At 34.0% G+C, this 18806-nt stretch overlaps 1 protein-coding gene across 1 annotated transcript; it reads left to right on the plus strand.

Moving 5' to 3' along the window:
- Positions 1 to 8: 8 nt before the first annotated feature.
- Positions 9 to 13944, plus strand: LOC149773065 (charged multivesicular body protein 1b-like). Its single transcript, XM_089946858.1, has 7 exons — positions 9 to 188; positions 1661 to 1758; positions 2541 to 2687; positions 3481 to 3549; positions 6219 to 6370; positions 8671 to 8749; positions 11493 to 13944. Exons 1-7 carry the CDS (start codon positions 182 to 184, stop codon positions 11532 to 11534), a joined length of 594 nt encoding a protein of 197 aa, XP_089802984.1. The 5' UTR covers positions 9 to 181; the 3' UTR covers positions 11535 to 13944.
- Positions 13945 to 18806: the final 4862 nt, after the last annotated feature.

Below are 18806 nucleotides of genomic sequence, written 5' to 3' on the forward strand. Positions count from 1 at the left end.
ACGCTTTGCACACATGACATCATTAATGTAAAACAACAACAGTCACTTGAGGAAGAGTCATACCGTAAGGTGTATACATTTATTGCTATAGATTGTCCTTTAGTCAGTCACATACCAAGAGTGAGAGGAAGAGGAATCAAAGGTCCAAGTTTGGAAAGTCGTCTGAGTGAAACCAAGAAGAATGGACAGTATCCTTTATCGAGATATGTTACAGCATCTTATATTTCTGGACACAAGTGGGGGTGGGGTGGGGTGGGGTGCTGAACTGTACCGAGTCTTACGTGAATAAGAATGTCAGATTATATTGTTATTACCCTCGGAGTTTTGACTAAGGAGCAGTAAACTCAAGGTTAGAACTGAATAAGTGCTTCAGAGGTTCCTTCTTTTCAAATTTTCTTGGTAGCAACAAATATCTTCCTGATACCACAGGCAATACATTAAAAGATGTTGAACTCAGCTATTGTTTTAGCCTGCACCCCGACAGCTTGTAGCCCCTTTCCGATTTTAGAAACGAAAGACACCAAGGATATATAAAATGCATATAACTTACACATTTCATTCATTGATTTATAATTTCAAACCCTACTTCATTTAACTGTTTTAACATGACACCATGAAAATTTTATTGCACTGCTTTCTCTCAGAAATAATTGATTCCAGGTTGTAAGACCGGTTGAAATTTAAGTTTTGAAAGTTAACAGTCTCAACATCAGAGTCATTTCATACAGTTATGGTCCCATATCCTTGTTTTCTTTGATCAGTGATTTACAGCAGAAGAGTGAGCTGATCTCTTTGATGGATTCTAGTGGTGTAATGGTATCTGTATATAATTCAGCTTCCAGTCTATTAAGGTAGACAACTTACACTTAGGTTTTTTTATATACAAGATTATTAAATTTTTGAAAGATAGTACTGGATTGCTGCTGCAGCTTAACAAGCAAGGGAACATAGAGGCCAGTTTCTTCATGTCTAGTTGATGTAAAAATAAAGCCTCAGCCTGTTAGAGAGATAAACAGACTCTCAATCTGGTTCTGTTATGCATGACTAATTGCTGAGGCAGAACTATTATTTCCTGTCATTGAATATAAATTAATAACATGTTTGCTGAGAGACCTGCTTGGTTTAGGTTTTTTTTGCTTGATAGTTATTGGTGACCATAAATCATGAGATCTTGTTGAGGGCTTTCACTTGAAACAAGCCACTAAAATTTAACATTTTGTGTGATGAAGGCCTTAACTATTTTCATTATAAGTGAAGTTTGAAGTAAAGTATTTATTAGTATGTGTATTGAGTTGGTGACTAACAGCGATGATAATGTTATGGGATAACATTACTCATTGTGTTGATTGGTGACGTAATTCATTATCAGTGTATTTTCTGTAAAGGTTAGAAACTCATTTCATTTTCTTTCTCCAAAGTATTTTCCCTACTTTATGCAAGTGATTGACCATGTATTGATGAGACTTACTAATTTGTATTTTCCAGTAAAAATTGCCTTTTTACAAAAAATTTCCATCCTTGCTAGTAGTACGAAGTACTGACAGTTGCACAACCTTAGCATAATCTCTGGCACATGAAAAAATGAATTATTTAAAACAGGTTGTTAGGATTATTTCACATCATCTTTTTATATATTCTATATCCCTTAACTTATATACAGAACATTTGTTTAATCTAAAGTTTGCAGCAAAGGACCTTGAGAGAAATGCCAAGAAGTGTGAGAAATCTGAGAAAGAGGAGAAAGTAAAGTTGAAGAAGGTACATTAGACGCTTGAATTCTACTGCAACATTAATGTTGTCCTTGCATGTATGTTTGCCCATCCATCCATCTGTCCGTGATGATTTTCATTTAGGTCAGTTTTAGGCACTGCAGTGGGACATCTGTGTTCTATAAACACAACTTTAGTTTTTCTAGTTCCTGTAAAAACAAATTCCTTTTTTTTTGGTTTTAGAAGTTTTGAAAGTTGATCATAGTACAGCAGGCTACGGATGGAAGCCTAAAGAGTCAGTTTTGTCTCACATTTGACAGTAGGTATGTATATCCAGAGCCTTTCGCAAGTGGCAGTAGCAGTGACAGTGGCATAATACACATTCTTGCAATTGAAACATTTATAAAATGTAAAACTTATTTAAGTAGCGGCACCTGTTAACAGCTGTTGGACAAGAGAGTTGTATAGCACTGACGTGTTGATTGAATTTATTCAGTGGATGTATTGTTTGGTGTTCATGAGTTTCTTCAAAATTTCTGTTCTGATCATTGCAAATTATGATTTGTGCAAAGTTAATTAAAAAAATTACTCAAGATTATTATTTAGTTTTTCCCCAAATGATACAATTATATAAGACTTTATATTCTTTGTGGGACATTTATAGTGATAATATTGAGGATGGTTGGTAATACGTTATTTTCATACCATGTAATATTTATCATGACTCCATAAAAGATATAATATTTCAAGGACATGTTGATAGGTATGATATGATTTATAACACCAGGGATTAAATATTATCTTTTAAAACATTTTTTTTATACTCTGTAGGCCATTCAGAAGGGCAACATGGAGGGTGCTAAGATCCATGCAGAGAATTCCATTCGTCAGAAGAACCAGGCTCTGAATTACAGAAGAATGAGTGCTAGAATAGATGCCGTGGCGGCCAGAGTCCAAACAGCAGTGACAACAAAACAGGTAACAAATGAAAAAGTCCATGGTTTGTCTCCTAGCATTAGTAATGGTGATACATATGTACATATATCCATTTTCTTTTTGCAACAGTATTGTCATTGTTGTCAGCATGAATGTTCAGTGTTAAATTTTTATGTTACAGGGGTAAGATGGACTTAAAATTTTCAGTCAAAGTGGCTTCTCAAACCTGCATAAATAGGGCAGAGTACTTGGAAGATAATGAGAAGGGAGTTAACAGTAAAATTTTTAATTGAAAAACTAGTTCTTCAACACCTGATATTCAGATAAACAAAATACCATACTTTATAAAATATTATTGGGCTTACTTTCTTTGTTGATTGTTTTGAAAGTCTTTGACTTCTATGGTTGGAAATTGGTAGATAAAGCTTTGACGTTCTGTCATTACTTTTTCCAGAAAACTTTTATAAATCTAATTAAATTAGATTAATTACTGTTGATTCTTCTCAAGCATTGTTCATAACAAATTGACTCTGCACCATTGGTTGACATTCACTATAGACTACTGCTTACACCTTATCAGCCATTAATATTGCACCTGTTCAGAATCAGTATGGACTGGCACATCCGAATCATGTTATAAAGAGGGAGAGTTATATGTTAAGTATATCAAGTCTGTGACAAGTCTCAAGTAAACGTAAAGACTTTAAAAAAACGAATTTGCTAGGATCATCTCCCATGTTTTGATTAGTAAACATGTAATAAAGATTTAACTTAAGTAATTACAAGTTAAGTTTGAAGCACTGCCAGTATGAAAAGCTCCTTTTCTGTTTTGAAGGTTACTAGCTCTATGGCAGGGGTTGTGAAGTCAATGGAGAGTGCAATGAAATCCATGAACATGGAAAAGGTAAGGATCCTGTCATCATTTACTTGACCATTTCCAAATGTTGATATAATTTTTCACAATGCTTAGCTTATTGTTTCTAGGATATTATAATATTGACCTGTTTATGATGACACTGTATGTATTTTGATGTAAACTTTGTTATAAAATTAAGTTATAGTTTTATCAGATGACTAATGTGTCGCTTGGATTATTATACTTATATCCTACTTTTCAATATTTAACACACATAATAACACCTGATTTTGTCAGAGGTGTGGGGGCTGATTATTTTAAATATATTTTAACATTATTTCACTACATCTGTAGACTATCCAACTTAGTTCAAACATGGTTCAGTATTTGTAATCGTGATGAATAGAATGTTATATTAGTGATAATTTCAAATTATATTTATGAAATATTTTCCTTTGTTATAGTTATCGTCATGTGAATATTAATGCAAAGGTCTAAAATGTATGCACTAAAATGCTAGAATATAAAATAAACATACATTTTCATACACATGCATTTTTATATAAATATTTAATTATCTATCTGTTATCAGCCTAAACTGGGCCCAGAGTGGCCGAGTTGTCTAAAGTGCTCTCCGTTATGGATCACTGCCATCTCACCTCTGTCTGCATGGGTTCGAGTCTTGGATTCAGCCAGTGTGGGTATGTGAGAAAGCTTGCCAGTAGCTTCTTGTGGTTCTTTCCGGGGTTTTCCCGGATTCTTCCTCCACCATTTATACTGGCCGCCATGTATAGCCTATCGTGTGCTGAAAACTGGCATTAAACCCCACAATGACAACAACAACAACAATCAGCCTAGACATTGAGATAGCCAGTAAAACTGTCTCATTGTTAGCACCTTTGAAATGAGATCACTCCTGAGCAGAAATTTGTTGTTATTCCTGTTTCCTTGAAGAAAGAATAATGTTGTCCTCTTTAATCAAATTGTGAAATCTATTGTGCAAATTCAGCATTACAAAGTTGGTGTTGAATATTGCTCATCAAATTGCTTTAAAAGTGCCCCAAAGGGTAGTAAAATGCAAAAGTAAATTTAAGAATCTACTTTTTTTATGAGAACCTTAACAAGAAATGGTTCCTAGTAAGCACTTTTTTGTCCTCCATTACATGGAGTTTGCTTCTGTTGCCTTGTCAACATTTTGATTCTTTAACAGTGCTATGTAACCATTTACCAGAGATCTCCGAAATGCTTAATTATGCATATTTGGACGTCAATTTTTGATCTGGGACGCATAAAATCACTGAGGCAGGAGTCCTCCATATGCAAAATTGTGCGGCAAAATTCGAAGACTTGCCAGTCCTGCTTCAGCCACCTGCTTTATGGGAAACTGTGTTGATCATTTAGCTGTGACCCCTTGATGTACATACATGTTGCCATTTTATAAGAGTACATAAAAAAGAACACGATGCAAAAGTTGGGCGGCGTGTTCAAATGGCTTTGACTGGTGGCTGAGTAGGAAAATGTACTGATATTTACAGTGATTGAATTCAGAGGCAGAAAGACCCAGAGATGTACATGTGGTCATTTATAAAAGTACATCAAATAAACAACTTTAGCTTTTGCTATTGTGTTCATTTCCGAATGTAGCGGAATAAGCAGTGCACATGACCTCTGAATCAAGACATGTTGAGACTTAGACAAAATGCCATTCGTAAGTGGGTGACAAGTCGCCTAAAAATGTAAACGTCGCCTTCTTCTGTAAGGAAAGTGAAAACGAGTTTGCCCTTTGATTATTTAAGAGGTACATTGACTGACCATACCATATTTTTCTCAATGCCACTCGCCTTAGTCTGGTTAGTTTTAGTGTTGTAGCGAAATGTATTCATCAAGGCATCAGTAGCTAGGCCTAATTTTTGTATCAATTACATTGAAAAACAAACTCTTGCCCATTCACAAGCATTATGTTTTGATAGCTGATTGACCTTTAACCCTTTTCCAAGTAAAGTAGGAACTATCAATTTCCTGCATGCTATCCTTTGATGATAAAACATACAAACTTGTATTTAAGATCAGAATCGGTTATCTGAATATATATTAACTGCCTCTTATACACTATTTTGTCATAAAATTAGTTTGAAACTGTGAGTGAACCAGTAGGCCTAACGTGAAATAATGGCAGACTTCGCTAAGTCTGGGATGTACTGTATGGGACATTGCTATGTTGTGGAATTCGCGAAATGTGCTTTAAGGTCTAAGCTGTTTTTTGTAATGAAGCTGTATTATAGTGAGTAATTACATTATGAAAACCTCTGCATCTAAAACTAGATGCACTCACGTCTGTGTTGATTCTGTAGGAAAGAAGGGACTGCAACTTTTGATGGTGGGACTCCTATTTTTACCAAAATGGGAGTCCTGGACTCCTAGTTTTAAAATCCTAGCAAGATCTCTGATTAACCACATCCCTAATCACCTCAGAAATGAGAACATTCTGCAATAGCAAACATCTGTTCCATTCCTATTCCCTATATGAATGAGCAAATTTGTCCTCTAATTAAACCACTTCATACTACAATCATGTTTCACTTAGCCATTCAGTGGTCTTAACAAAGGGTTCTACAGTTTAGCTTCTCCTGTAATGATTGACATTTGGTCCTTCAGTAATGCTCATTATTTGCTGAGTGCTTATTAATCAAGTGTTCTGTGTTTCCATTCTTTTGTAGGTGTCCCAGTTAATGGACAGGTTTGAGCAGCAGTTTGAGAACTTGGATGTTCAGTCACAGGTGATGGAGGACACAATGGGTAAGACCTCTACATTAACCACCCCACAGCATGAAGTTGAGGGCCTGATGCAGCAGGTGGCTGATGAAGCAGGGTTAGTATTAAACATTCCGCTTTGCACATCTGGTTGAGTACATGTATGTTATATTTCATCTGGTTGAGTACATGTATGTTATATTTCATCTGGTTGAGTACATGTATGTTATATTTCATCTGAAGCTAGGTTAAAGCAGCATCTACAGTTGAGCCTGCATTAATGTGGTGAGACACAGGCATCATTTGTTTTGCAGATATGGAAATGTCAACAATTTTAAAGTTTTCTGCTATAGTTTTTGCAACACAAACACAGTGGTCATATATAAATGCATAAATGCAGGTGAAACACCTGTTTCCGCAGAACACTTGTTGAAGACCAGCTGTCTTAAAAGACCACATTCATGCATTGATTAACACTATTATTTTTAAGTCATCCCAAGCATTATTGTTGAATCAAGAACTTTTTGATGATGTAAAACATGACATTTGCAGCTTCAGTGTTATTATCCTTCAGTGATTAATGGGCTTCTGCTGGAGCTAATTATTTAGAAAATAATTTTTTTTCTTTTAGAAACTATACAATTAGGTATCAAAAAGTTTAAAAATTCATGCTTGTTCCTGGGCAGCCAGCTTTCAAAATCTGGTTGTCCAGCAGATTTTTCTGGTTACAGGGTAAATTACTGCAGTTGCCCCCATAATCAAAATTATTCAACAACATACGTGTTGACTAGGCTTGTTTGGGTAATTAATGTTTTCCCCAATTGTTTAAAGAATGTTTTCCCACAAAACAGAAGACAAAAGAGATTGGAAAGCTTATCTCCTGGACTTATCAGAAACCCTATAATTGAATGTTTGCGCCAGGTTACTACATACATTGTGCCAATCCTTGACATCATGTGGTTTGTATTGCATTGTGTCAGCAAAATTGGGAAAAACTTAATTACCAAACAAGTTTAGTCAGCAAACAGCTCTGTTGTCTGTCTGACAAAGAAACAAAACTTGATATAATGATATGTGAGAACTCATACAACTGATATGCTAGTCAAAACCTTTTGATGTACCAGACACATCTGGCACATACTGGTATTTTGGGATATATGATATTATGCATTAACTTGTATAGTAACATGTATAAGAAATGTTTTGCTTGGTATGTTTCTTATATAAAGTGCCTACTTCAAATAAGGGACTGTCAGTCTTGAGAGAACACATTTTGTTTGTAGAATGGGTTTCACAAAGGTTTTGTTAGAATTCAAACCCAAAGAATCAAGTGGGGACAAATTTGTATGAAGATTTTGAGGTAAAGGTAAAAACAGAAAAAACATAACATCTAAATATATTTCTTTGGAATGAATTACACTATTTTAAGAAGATTTTGTGATTAATCATTCACATTTATGTTTTCCTGTGGGTGCTTTTGTTCTCTTTGTCTTGTTACTTTTTATCAAAGCTAATTGATAATTAATACAAAATTACCATGTTGTATGATATAATGTCTGAGCTATAAGCTTTTAAGACATGTCAAGTTATATAAACATATTTTTTCCTATCCCTTGGATAAAGGCAAATCATACTTTTCAGTCCAACTGTAATTTTGAAGATGCAGAACGCACTTATGATCCTTCTGTTACCATATATACTCACTTGCATGTCCAATCCAGTTGCAGACTGCACAAACCCAGATCTGCCACTGCATAAGTGCCAGTGAATGGGTGCTGTATTTGTTCTATAAATTAGTTCTAATAACTGCATACATGTATATCTAGATCGAACTGTGCATTATGTGATTGCAAATCTGGATCTGCAGTTTGCAGTTGGACTTAAACATTATGAGGACCCTTCACACCCAAACACTTTGAGGACCTTTTTATACCAAGACATTGAGGATCCTTTATGCTCAAACGTTGTGAGGACCCTTCACACCGGAAGTCTTTAAGGACCCTTCATACCCAAACACTTTGAGGATCTTTTATACCCATATTTTGAGGACCCTTCATACTCAAACATTGTGAGGACCCTTCACACCTGAAGACTTTGAGGACCCTTCATAATACCCAAACATTGAGGACCTTTCATACCCAAACATAAACAAGTTGTGCATTGTGAGGACCTTTCATACCCAAAGATTGTGAAGACCCATCATACCCAAACACTTTGAAGACTCTTCATACCCAGACACTTTGAAGACCCTTCATACCTAAACACAATGAGGACTATTATTTCCAGATTTATGCAGAAGTGAACCCATATTAAATAACTACTCTTGTAGGAGAATATTGTTTTCTTTTACCTGTAGTGGCTATATGAACCTCACTCATTTATCCATCTTTTCATTCTTTATCTTTCTTTCACATTTAGGTTGGAGTTGAACATGGATCTACCCTCAGCCCAGACTTCTACAGTTGGAACTACTACATCACAAGCCTCACAGGAACAGGTAAGATAACTGAATATAATCTGTACAGAAAACCTAGATTCATTTGCATGTTATTTAATTATACATACTGCAAAAACTTTTAAGACAAATGACAAATACACATTTCAGCAAAACCATATAAACTTGCATGCATATTAGATTAAATTAATCAGAATACTTTTATATTTTCTTCTGGATACAGTCAGTGGATCACCAGCTGGTTCCATTGCTAATTAGCTTTTGTCAAGCCTGCATAGGCAGTAACTTGACATAGCAATCACTTTGACATCTGCATGTATTCCATCCATCTGTATGTGCATCTGTCCATACTTAGATTAGGCTCAACGTTATATTATTTTATGTTCATGTTCAAACCATAAATTAGACTCATTGTTAGAGTATTTTTCTTTCATGTCCACACCCTAGATTAGACTCATTGTTAGAGTATTTTTCTTTCATGTCCACACCCTAGATTAGACTCATTGTTAGAGTATTTTTCTTTCATGTCTACACCCTAGATTAGACTCATTGTTAGAGTATTTTTCTTTCATGTCCACACCCTAGATTAGACTCATTGTTAGAGTATTTTTCTTTCATGTCCACACCCTAGATTAGACTCATTGTTAGAGTATTTTTCTTTCATGTCCACACCCTAGATTAGACTCATTGTTAGAGTATTTTTCTTTCATGTCTACACACAAGATTAGGCTCAATTTAAAGTATTTTACTTTCATATTATTTCAGTACTGTTTTATCCCATCCACTTTGGATTTGGAATATAGCTTCAGTAAGCTCTTATCTTTATCTGGTTAAATAAATGCTCTTTATAAAAGCTTAGGGGTGTGCTTGACTTGCTGTCTATGGCCAGCTAATTGTTAGCACATATCAACTGAATATGGTCTCAGACACACAACTGCTACCACTGACTAGGTGTGACTGTCATGTAATTTCAACCAGGCTCACCTAGCTTCTTCAGCACTCTTGAATTTTTGTAAGTCCTAAATTTACAATTTACAATCCAGTTTGTATGTAATTTTTAATATTTACTGGAATTTATTTTAGTTTCCATATAAATTCTTACCATTATTAATAAGTTGATTTTCATTGCATAACTTATTATGTTACTGGTTGGTGGCGCTATGTCAACTCTGGTTATCATCAGTTGAACTGAATTTCACAGAATTTGAGTGAACGTTATATCGAACACATTTCGTTCCTGATTCCATGTTCTAATTTGTAAAGCTATAGTCTTCATTCAGTGCAGCGAAAGGAGTGGGAACAGAAGTATTCAAATTAAATGGGTTTCTTATTATGCATTGTATGGCTACAAAAAATGATGCCAGTCACCATCTTCGGTGGTCACATTTAAAGTCATGTAAGAAACCCTTTTAATGTTTTAAACCCCAAACAGCCACCACCAGGTCTATCAACCATGTCAAAACTGAAAATGCTTCTAATAGATAGATGGGAAATCAGATTAATAGATACAATAAATTGAAACATATTTAATTGCTGTAAATGTTTGTAGTTTTGTAAGATACAGCATTTTCATTTGTGCTTAAACTTTTATATGAGAAAGGGGGTTCTAATGTATTCACAGATGGATCATTGCTTGTTATTTCTTTATGTTGTGCTTTTTATATCAAACAGAAATGTATTAAATCTGGTATGAAATAAATAAAACTGAATTCAGAGAAGATAGATAGATAAGATTGCTCCATCAATAGCAGTAGCCTTAAAAATAAATCCCGTTTTGCTTTGAGTTCTGTTTTGCTTAATATTGTCATGTTCCTCTGTGCAAGCATCATTTTTATATCTCTATTCATTTTTAAATTACTCTCTGTTTTATATGCCCCACTTTAACATTGGTAGGGACATATAGTATTACCCTTGTTCATCACTACATTAGTTCTGTCCAGTCACAAAAGAAAACTCTTGATTGTTTACTTAATAGTTCAGAGGTCACAGTGACTATAAAATGAAAACAGGTGGATTTCTCACAATAACTTTGTTTCTGCAATAGTTACCTTGACCAAACATTTTAGAAGGCTTGACCTGGAGAAATGAAAGAGATCTTTTGCCATTTGGATCAAAATGTTTAAGATTAATGAAACTCGGGATGGATGGTTCCATACAAACATAATCTTGCTTTGTCAGAAATGGAAGCAACTTCTACACCACTCAAATAAGGAAATTTCCTAAACAGTATCGTATGTTTGATGGGCATGCAATGTACTGTTCAAAAAATTCTTTTTGGCATGTTTTAGAAAAAATATTCAGAATAATCTACATCAAGACCCACCCAGAAGAAATAAGACTAATGTTAAAATTTTTCTCCATCCTGTTTTATGAACGGAAAGTATGGTGAACATTTTATGCATTGAGTCGATGAAGTTTTCAGTCACTTTAATTAACTTGTTTTTTCTTTAAATGTTTAACTAAAATGTATACTAATAATTATTGTCAACAATTTATTATTTTATTCATAGATTAGGTCATTTCCTGATTGCATTATCAATCCATGAACATTCTCATTTTTATTTACTTGATGTTGTTTAGAGTCACATGCATCATTTTCCCAAATTTCATCTCTCATGGTCATCTTAAAATTATGGCATTTATTGTTGCCTGTTGTAAAAGAATATCTTCAACAATTTCCATCTGGATGTCTTGGATTATTGTACATTATTCCAGATAAAACCTAATACAATGATGACAGGTTTAGATGTATCTTTTAGTAACCCTTATCATTCTTTTTTTGCAGGATGAATTGTCACAGAGGTTAGCAAAATTAAGGAATATGTAGACAAGTGTGTTTTGTGATGCAATTTCAGAAATCCCTAGGGGATCAAACATCATCATTGGAGTTCTAATTTAATGTTCAGTACATAGGATGGATAAACTATGACCATTTTGTACACTGATACAGATTCTGAGGACTTTGAGGTTCCAGTGTACCATGTATATCAATTAGTAATAATACGTATAAACCCACCTGTGAAATATACATGTCAGCTCCATCATTTATTTGTACCTCACAGGCTTTAAAAAAATTCAGACATTAACACTATTTCTCATGACAAATGATGTGAAATTTGACCTACACAAGGTATATGTTTCCCACTAATTGAATAACCTGTGAAAGATGAGACATGTCATTTTTACAGCTGTGACTTTGATGATGATATTATCATCATTGTTGGATTTTTTTAAACAGTTGTTGAAAGTCTTGTTCAAAGTTCCTGCATTGAATTGAAACATGAGAATTCTATTATTATACACCTCAAGTTTTTATATGTGTATGTTCTTATCTCACCAGCTTAAGCTGAATGCTGCATTATCATTTACAGGCAAGACACTTTTTCTGAAAAATGTTCAATTTATAAATCATCATCAGAATTGCTTTTATGAAATTTAATGAGTATTTGGAAGAATGAACTCGTGCTTTCCAACCCTTCACTCAAACTAGTGAACTAGTGAAATCTTTAAGCCCTGCCTTGTCCATGTCTTTACTTTTCATAAAATTGTCATATTTAGAGTAACTTTTATTATTAAAAAGTGTTTCTTTACTTGATTTGCCTGGGGTTATTCTCTCAGTATTGAAATGTACAAATTTGCATAATGAATTGAGATAATGCAGATTCATTATATGCAGCAAAATACACACTGGAAAATTGGAAGGTCAGGAAAATAAGATGGGTTCACTGAAATATTTTCAAAATTAAAAATGGAGTCAGTGTATCTCATCTCATTAGCATCAGTTTTTATTTTGCATTTCGCCAGATATTTGTAATTTTGACCCACAATCATAACAGTTGGGTGTTATTAGGTCACTGTCTGGTTTGCTTTTTTTATAACTAAATTGGATCAATATATACTTTGAAATTAGAAATTGTTGATTGATTGAATCTAATGGCTCCTTGATTCTGGGCTACCACCTGTATGTGCTTGAGCTCCAGTCTCACTGGTCAGGTGGTCTAAAGTGCTCTCCGTTACGGATCACTGTCATCTCTGCTCTGTCTGTGTGGGTTAGATTCTTGGATTCAGCCAATGTGGGTATGTGAGAAAGCTTGCCAGTAGCTTCTTGTGGGTCGGTGGTTCTTTCGGGGGTTTTCCCGGGTTCTTCCTCCACCATTAATACTGGCTGCCATGTATAGCCTATTGTGTGCTGAAAAATGGCGTTAAATTCCACAACAACCAGTCTCTGCGACTAATGTGGACATTTTGAGAAAGCTTTCAAGTAGTTTCCTGTGGTTTGGTCATTCTTCCTAGTGTTTTTCCAGGCATTAAAACCTTCAAAACTGCAAAATTCTGGCTGCCACTGTAGTCCGTCTGAATTTTCACTTCACTTGACATCAAAAACTGCTATCAGTGGTAGTCATTAACCTGTTCTGTATGTACCTGACAAATTCTGTTAACACCTAGTTTTGTACTTATTCACAATGGCTTAAGCAGTAATTTAGAAGAATCTCATTTCAGATTTACAGTTTGGTATCTCATTCAAACCCAATACATTCAAAATATGTTAACAGAGTATAAGTGAATAGGCAATCTAATTTCTGATTCTTTTTCACAAATAAAGTAGAAGGAAAGCCAAACCACCATTTCTAAAATGTTCCATGAAAGTAAAGCAAACTTCATTTTTTGCCACACTCAGAATTAAAACAAAACTAGAAGTATTAAGTGATAACATTAGTGTATCCAGTTAAATGTTAATTATCACATACTTCACAATTTAATTTGTACATACTATTTTGCTTTGATGTATCATAATCCCCAAAATGTACACCAAGAAAGTTAAAGTTAGTGTAATATATAAATCCAGGAGAATGACCCAACATGTTCATACAGTTAACTCTAGTATTTTAATTTTGATCAGGTCCAGTTCCATCTAACATTCATATTACCTAACCATACTGATGGCATTTTGCCATATGTTAAAAACTCTATCCAGTAGTAATGTATCTTAGTTTCATTCTGGACACTTGTATTTGTCTTAGAAACATTTGACAGAGCAAATAAATGCTCCTTACTGATTCAGAGAGAGAGAGAGAGAATAATGTTTGCATTTTATCTGTAATGTATGTATTGGAGATTGTACCATGTGTCTAAGGATATGATTGTGTGTGAAATCAAACTTGTAAATTAAAATGTATTTGAAAAATTTGTATTTAAGGTAGTAATCAGTACTTGTTCAAATAAAAATGTCTTGATTATTCAGTCTTGTTGCTTAGTTAGATATATGTAGCCAGTTTGTTTTTTTTTTGCCAAAGATCAGTCGTGGAATGAATTGCCCACTGAACTTAGACACAAAGACACAGTGATCCAATTCAAGAGTGCTCTCAAAACTCATTTATTTCGACTGCAAGAACAAATTTAAAGACCTAATAATGTTTCCTACCTTAAATATTCTCAGCATGTTTTTTAATATGTTTTCTAATTTCATGGTGTTTGTTTTTGTAATCATATCATTATATGTTTTTTTATCTTATAGGTGTTGTCTAATGTTGTAAAGCGCTTAGAGCTTCTAAAGATTAGGCGCTATACAAAGTCCTCATTATTATTATTATTATTATGTGCTCACTGTGGAGTGCATGCTTTGATAAAAGCATGCTGTTCATAACTTGTACATATTGTTTCTTTGGCAAATATATGTATTGTGAAAAAGATTATAATATAGCAGAATTTAGCTAACTCTTAAAAAATACAGGGTATTACAATTATGGTGCAATGGATACAATTCATGCTTTCATTAGGTGAATATAAATTATTCTTTTCTCAAATTCTTTGTTGTACAGCACACATGATACAGGACTATTTTTATACATTCTCTTACTGCCCCATGTTTGGTTAGATCATTGTCTTCGTATCAGTATAAACTGAATTTAACCATTCCCACAATTCTGTTGTATACATTATGGATCCTTGTCAGACACAGTCATGTCTTCTTAAACAGACTGTCATTTATTGTTTTGCTGTAATATAATGACACAATATTAATTTATTGATGATGTAGAAAATCATATCAACATGACCATGAAGTAGAGGCCTTATTAATTGAGACATCTTAAAAATGCAGTTGCTAAATTGTTTTATTTGCTTTCTTTTCTCCTATCTCTCTATTGTTGAACTATTTTAACTTGAAAATCATGCTCATGCTATATCAGATACAATAACATTTAGTACATTTACTTCTATATCACAGTTATTTAAGCTACAAGTGATGTAAAAATGAATATTGTGAAAAGATTTTGATTTTTGCTTAATCTAATGTTACTAGATGATAAAATTTTCAGACTTTGTGCAGAAATTTGATTTTCTTCATTAAAATTTTCAAGAACAAGGGCCAGATGTAGCCAGTTGAATGGTGGTCCTCTATGGAAATCCTAAGGTTATCTCCCTTTGTCTTTTTTACTGCATACTAATTTATGTCAGCAGCATTAAACAAAATCACTTTATGCAGTTTAGTCAAGTAACGGTTTTATCCATTATTTTTTTATTTCCTTTTTCCCTGCTTCCTTAAATTCAGTAGGTCAGATTTTATTATTTCAAATATGAAATGCAATATGGAAACTTGTTTTCTATAAGACCATGTTGGTAATAGGAGTTGAACTATTTTTTATACAGTGTTTCTTTGCATTGTCAATAATCAAACAATGCTTTCTCTCATTTGTACACACTTAACATAATAAAACATGTATAGACTCATAGGAAAACCTTAATTTATTCAGAAACTATGTGAATTTAGAAGCAAGTAAGAGTGAAAAATTATACCAATGATTAAAATTTCTTTTCTTTTTGTATTTTCACAATATATTTTTGCCTCTGGATACAGTTGTTAACGAAAACTTCGTGTATATTTCTTAAACATTCACATGTTTTTGTGTTGCTTATTGTGCTTGTGTTTTCTCGTTTTTTACGTTTGATAAAGGGACCTGTGTGTTTTGACAGGCACTTTCACTAGTTTTACAATGGATATATACAGTACTTTCTCGATTTGATCTGTAAATTCCATCGCGAGACCTACACTGATTATATACATTATTTTCTCAATTTCATACATAGATGCTGAAGGCACCGTGGCTAGTTTATCAACTTATTTACTCGGGTATACAGGGCTCGAATTTAACACAAATTTCTATGTAGCCAGAATGATTAGTATATTGAGAAATTTACTAGTCCTGCCAAACATTAACTAGTTCTGTTCACAAAACAATGTCACACAGCTTTCATGTACATTTACCGATTCAGTTTTAAAGTTTTGAACAACCTGCAACAAAACTGGATGTTTTCTGTTTGTTTGTTTTTGTGAATTGCGTACACCAGTTACACCACATAACGTTCCTTTCCTTGTCATAATTCAGCCATTCCCTCTCTTTTGTCCATTTCTTCTGAAATTTTCCATTACGCTTTTCCCTATCATAAGAATTATTCCTCATCATTCTCATTCAACTTTTGCTTATAAGGAGGGAATTGTGCCTTGTTTTGAAATACGAGATGTTGTAGTATAGCTGATGCAAATTACTTAAGGAATGGCACAGTGTCCTTTATATAAGAAAGTCAGAGCAAGAAAAACATGTCTTTGCCCCCTCCCATAATTAAATGGCCTCTCCCTAACAAAGACTTAACTTCAGCAGATGTTCTGCATGATCAAAGCAGTGGCTATTGTAAACACTGTTATAAAATATTAGCATCAGAAGATAGTGTTAGTTTCAGCTTGGAAAAGGTGTGTTCCCATGAAACGAATCCATCTGACACTCGGTGCGTTTTATTTAACAGCTCCAATTACGGTATCATAAGTCGTAAGTTTGTAATTGTTCCTAATTAATCGAACCTCATGTATTGCTGAAATTAATAATAAGGCAGAAAGTTTTCAAATCTTAGATGCCCATGCTCAGAGATTTTAATTCCCAACAAATGTACAGCATTCTGCTTGGATATCTCCACATCAATTATTTGTTCATTCTTGTAAGGGAAAAATATAAAAACTATTCTTACCATCATAGAAAAAGTGGTTGTATGAAAAGGATGTGTCAGTAACATAATCGTAATAAAATGATCTATTTCTTATAATTATTTCGATGGAAATGTGAAATATGTAGTTTCCTGTTTGTGACTGTTGGAGCGTTTGGGTAGCAAGCATAAAAAAAACCCCTTAAACAAAAAAACGTGCAAACTAATTTCTTTGAATAGTTTTTGCTGTGTTTTTTTGTGTGGTATACCGCTTTGAAGTTTGTTACTGTGGTCAAGTGAATAAAGTGTGATACTGCATCATTTTTTCATTTAATTCGTTATCAGATTAATTAGGATCAATTACCAAACTTTCGTTGTTAATGACGGGACTATAATTTGTGCTGTTAAGTGAAATGCACAAAATCGGATGGATTCTTGTTATAGAAATGCACCTTTCTGAGGCAGAAATTGACTTCATCTTCTGATGCTAATATTTTATGACTGTGTTTACAATTTACAGATCATCTGCTAAGTCAAGTCTTTATTAGGGAATGGTGTAAACAAACGCTGACTATTGATAACCGAAACTTACTAGCCCATTGGACTATTAACATTATGAAAGTTACCAGACCGACAGGAAATCAGCTAGCCCCAGGCTAGCAGACTAACGCTAATTTCGAGCCCTGGTATATATAGAAAGAGAGAAAACTACATCTTTTATATTTTTGTCTGAGGGATCCTTGCACTCTTTGAACAATGATTTAAGTAAAAATTAACAGATGATAAAAATGCACTTCATTCATAAATATTGATTATAGAAAGACATTCATTTCTCTCTATGACTTTACCACTTTGGTGGCCTAGTGGTTAGAGCATCTGCCTCGGATGCGGGAGGCCGTGGGTTCTATCCCCAGCCAAGTTATACCAAAGACTTACAAAAATGGTACTAACAGCTGCCTCGCTTGATGCTCAGCATTAAGAAGTTAGTGTTAGGACTAGTCAGCCTGGTGTCAGGATAATGTGACTAAGTGAGACATCATGCTACATGTCTGCGGCATGATGCCCCAGTGCTAGACATCACTATAAACTGCCAAACTGCAGACGTCATAGCGATATGACTGAAAAATTGTTAAAGCTACGTTAAAAATCCAAAATCACACACGCACACACACACTATGACTTTAAAATATGCTGCTTGAACATGATGATTTCAGGTAATGATATACAGGTTACATGAAGTATACAATCCAGTCATAAATAATTCAAACATTTTATTGACAAAATAAACTTTAAATACTATGTGCCCATTTGCTTTATACTGCTGCTTCATGTGATATATACAGTTGTTCAAAAGTATGTACGTGGATGTACAGTACTACTGTATGTCCGAATTATCTCAGTATGAATTTACATCACATATCAAGCCATTCTATCCAAGACAATATCAAGCCATTCTATCCAAGACAATATCAAGCCATTCTATACAAAACAATTATTTTTTATGCCAGTTCTTTATGGTGCAGCTTCTGTCTATGATTGAGGGGCCCCGAGTGACCGAGTTGTCTAAACCGCTCTCCGTTATGGATCACAGCCATCTCACCTCTGTCTCCGTGGGTTCAAGTCTCGGATTCGGCTAATGTGGGTATGTGAGAAAGCTTGCCAGTAGCTTCTTGTGGGTCGGTGGTTCTTTCCTGGGTTCTTCCTCCACCATTAATACTGACCGCCATGTATAGCCTATCGTGTGCCGAAAAATGGCGTTAAACCCTACAACAACAACAACAACAACAACAACAAAGAACAATTATGTAACAACACATTTCCTTTTCTTCAGAAACATACACACAGCAGTGATAACAATTTAATTTGCTATGGGTTTTGCAAAGACAAATTTAAAAATACAACCTTTTAATATATATACATATATATATATATATATATATATATATATATATATATATATATATATATATATATATATATATATATATATATATATATATAATTGTTCATCAGAATAGAATAAAGGTGATATATTCTGAAGCTGCATCCTTCGGCTGCTAAAACATCAGTTAGATTAACTTCCATTATTGTCAGCAATAAAATTAAACATAATTTAAAAGAATTG

This window comes from Sinohyriopsis cumingii, unplaced genomic scaffold (genome assembly GCF_028554795.1).
Source record: "Sinohyriopsis cumingii isolate HCF-2022 unplaced genomic scaffold, ASM2855479v2 utg000913l, whole genome shotgun sequence".
In the NCBI taxonomy this organism is placed as follows: Eukaryota; Metazoa; Mollusca; class Bivalvia; order Unionida; family Unionidae; genus Sinohyriopsis; species Sinohyriopsis cumingii.

What these genes read in the sequence shown, in the direction of transcription:
- LOC149773065 (XM_089946858.1), top strand. An exon ending in CAGCAGTGACAACAAAACAG is followed by an intron (nt 2,688 to 3,480) that starts GTAACAAATGAA and finishes TCTGTTTTGAAG; the next exon opens with GTTACTAGCTCTATGGCAGG. An exon ending in AATCCATGAACATGGAAAAG is followed by an intron (nt 3,550 to 6,218) that starts GTAAGGATCCTG and finishes ATTCTTTTGTAG; the next exon opens with GTGTCCCAGTTAATGGACAG.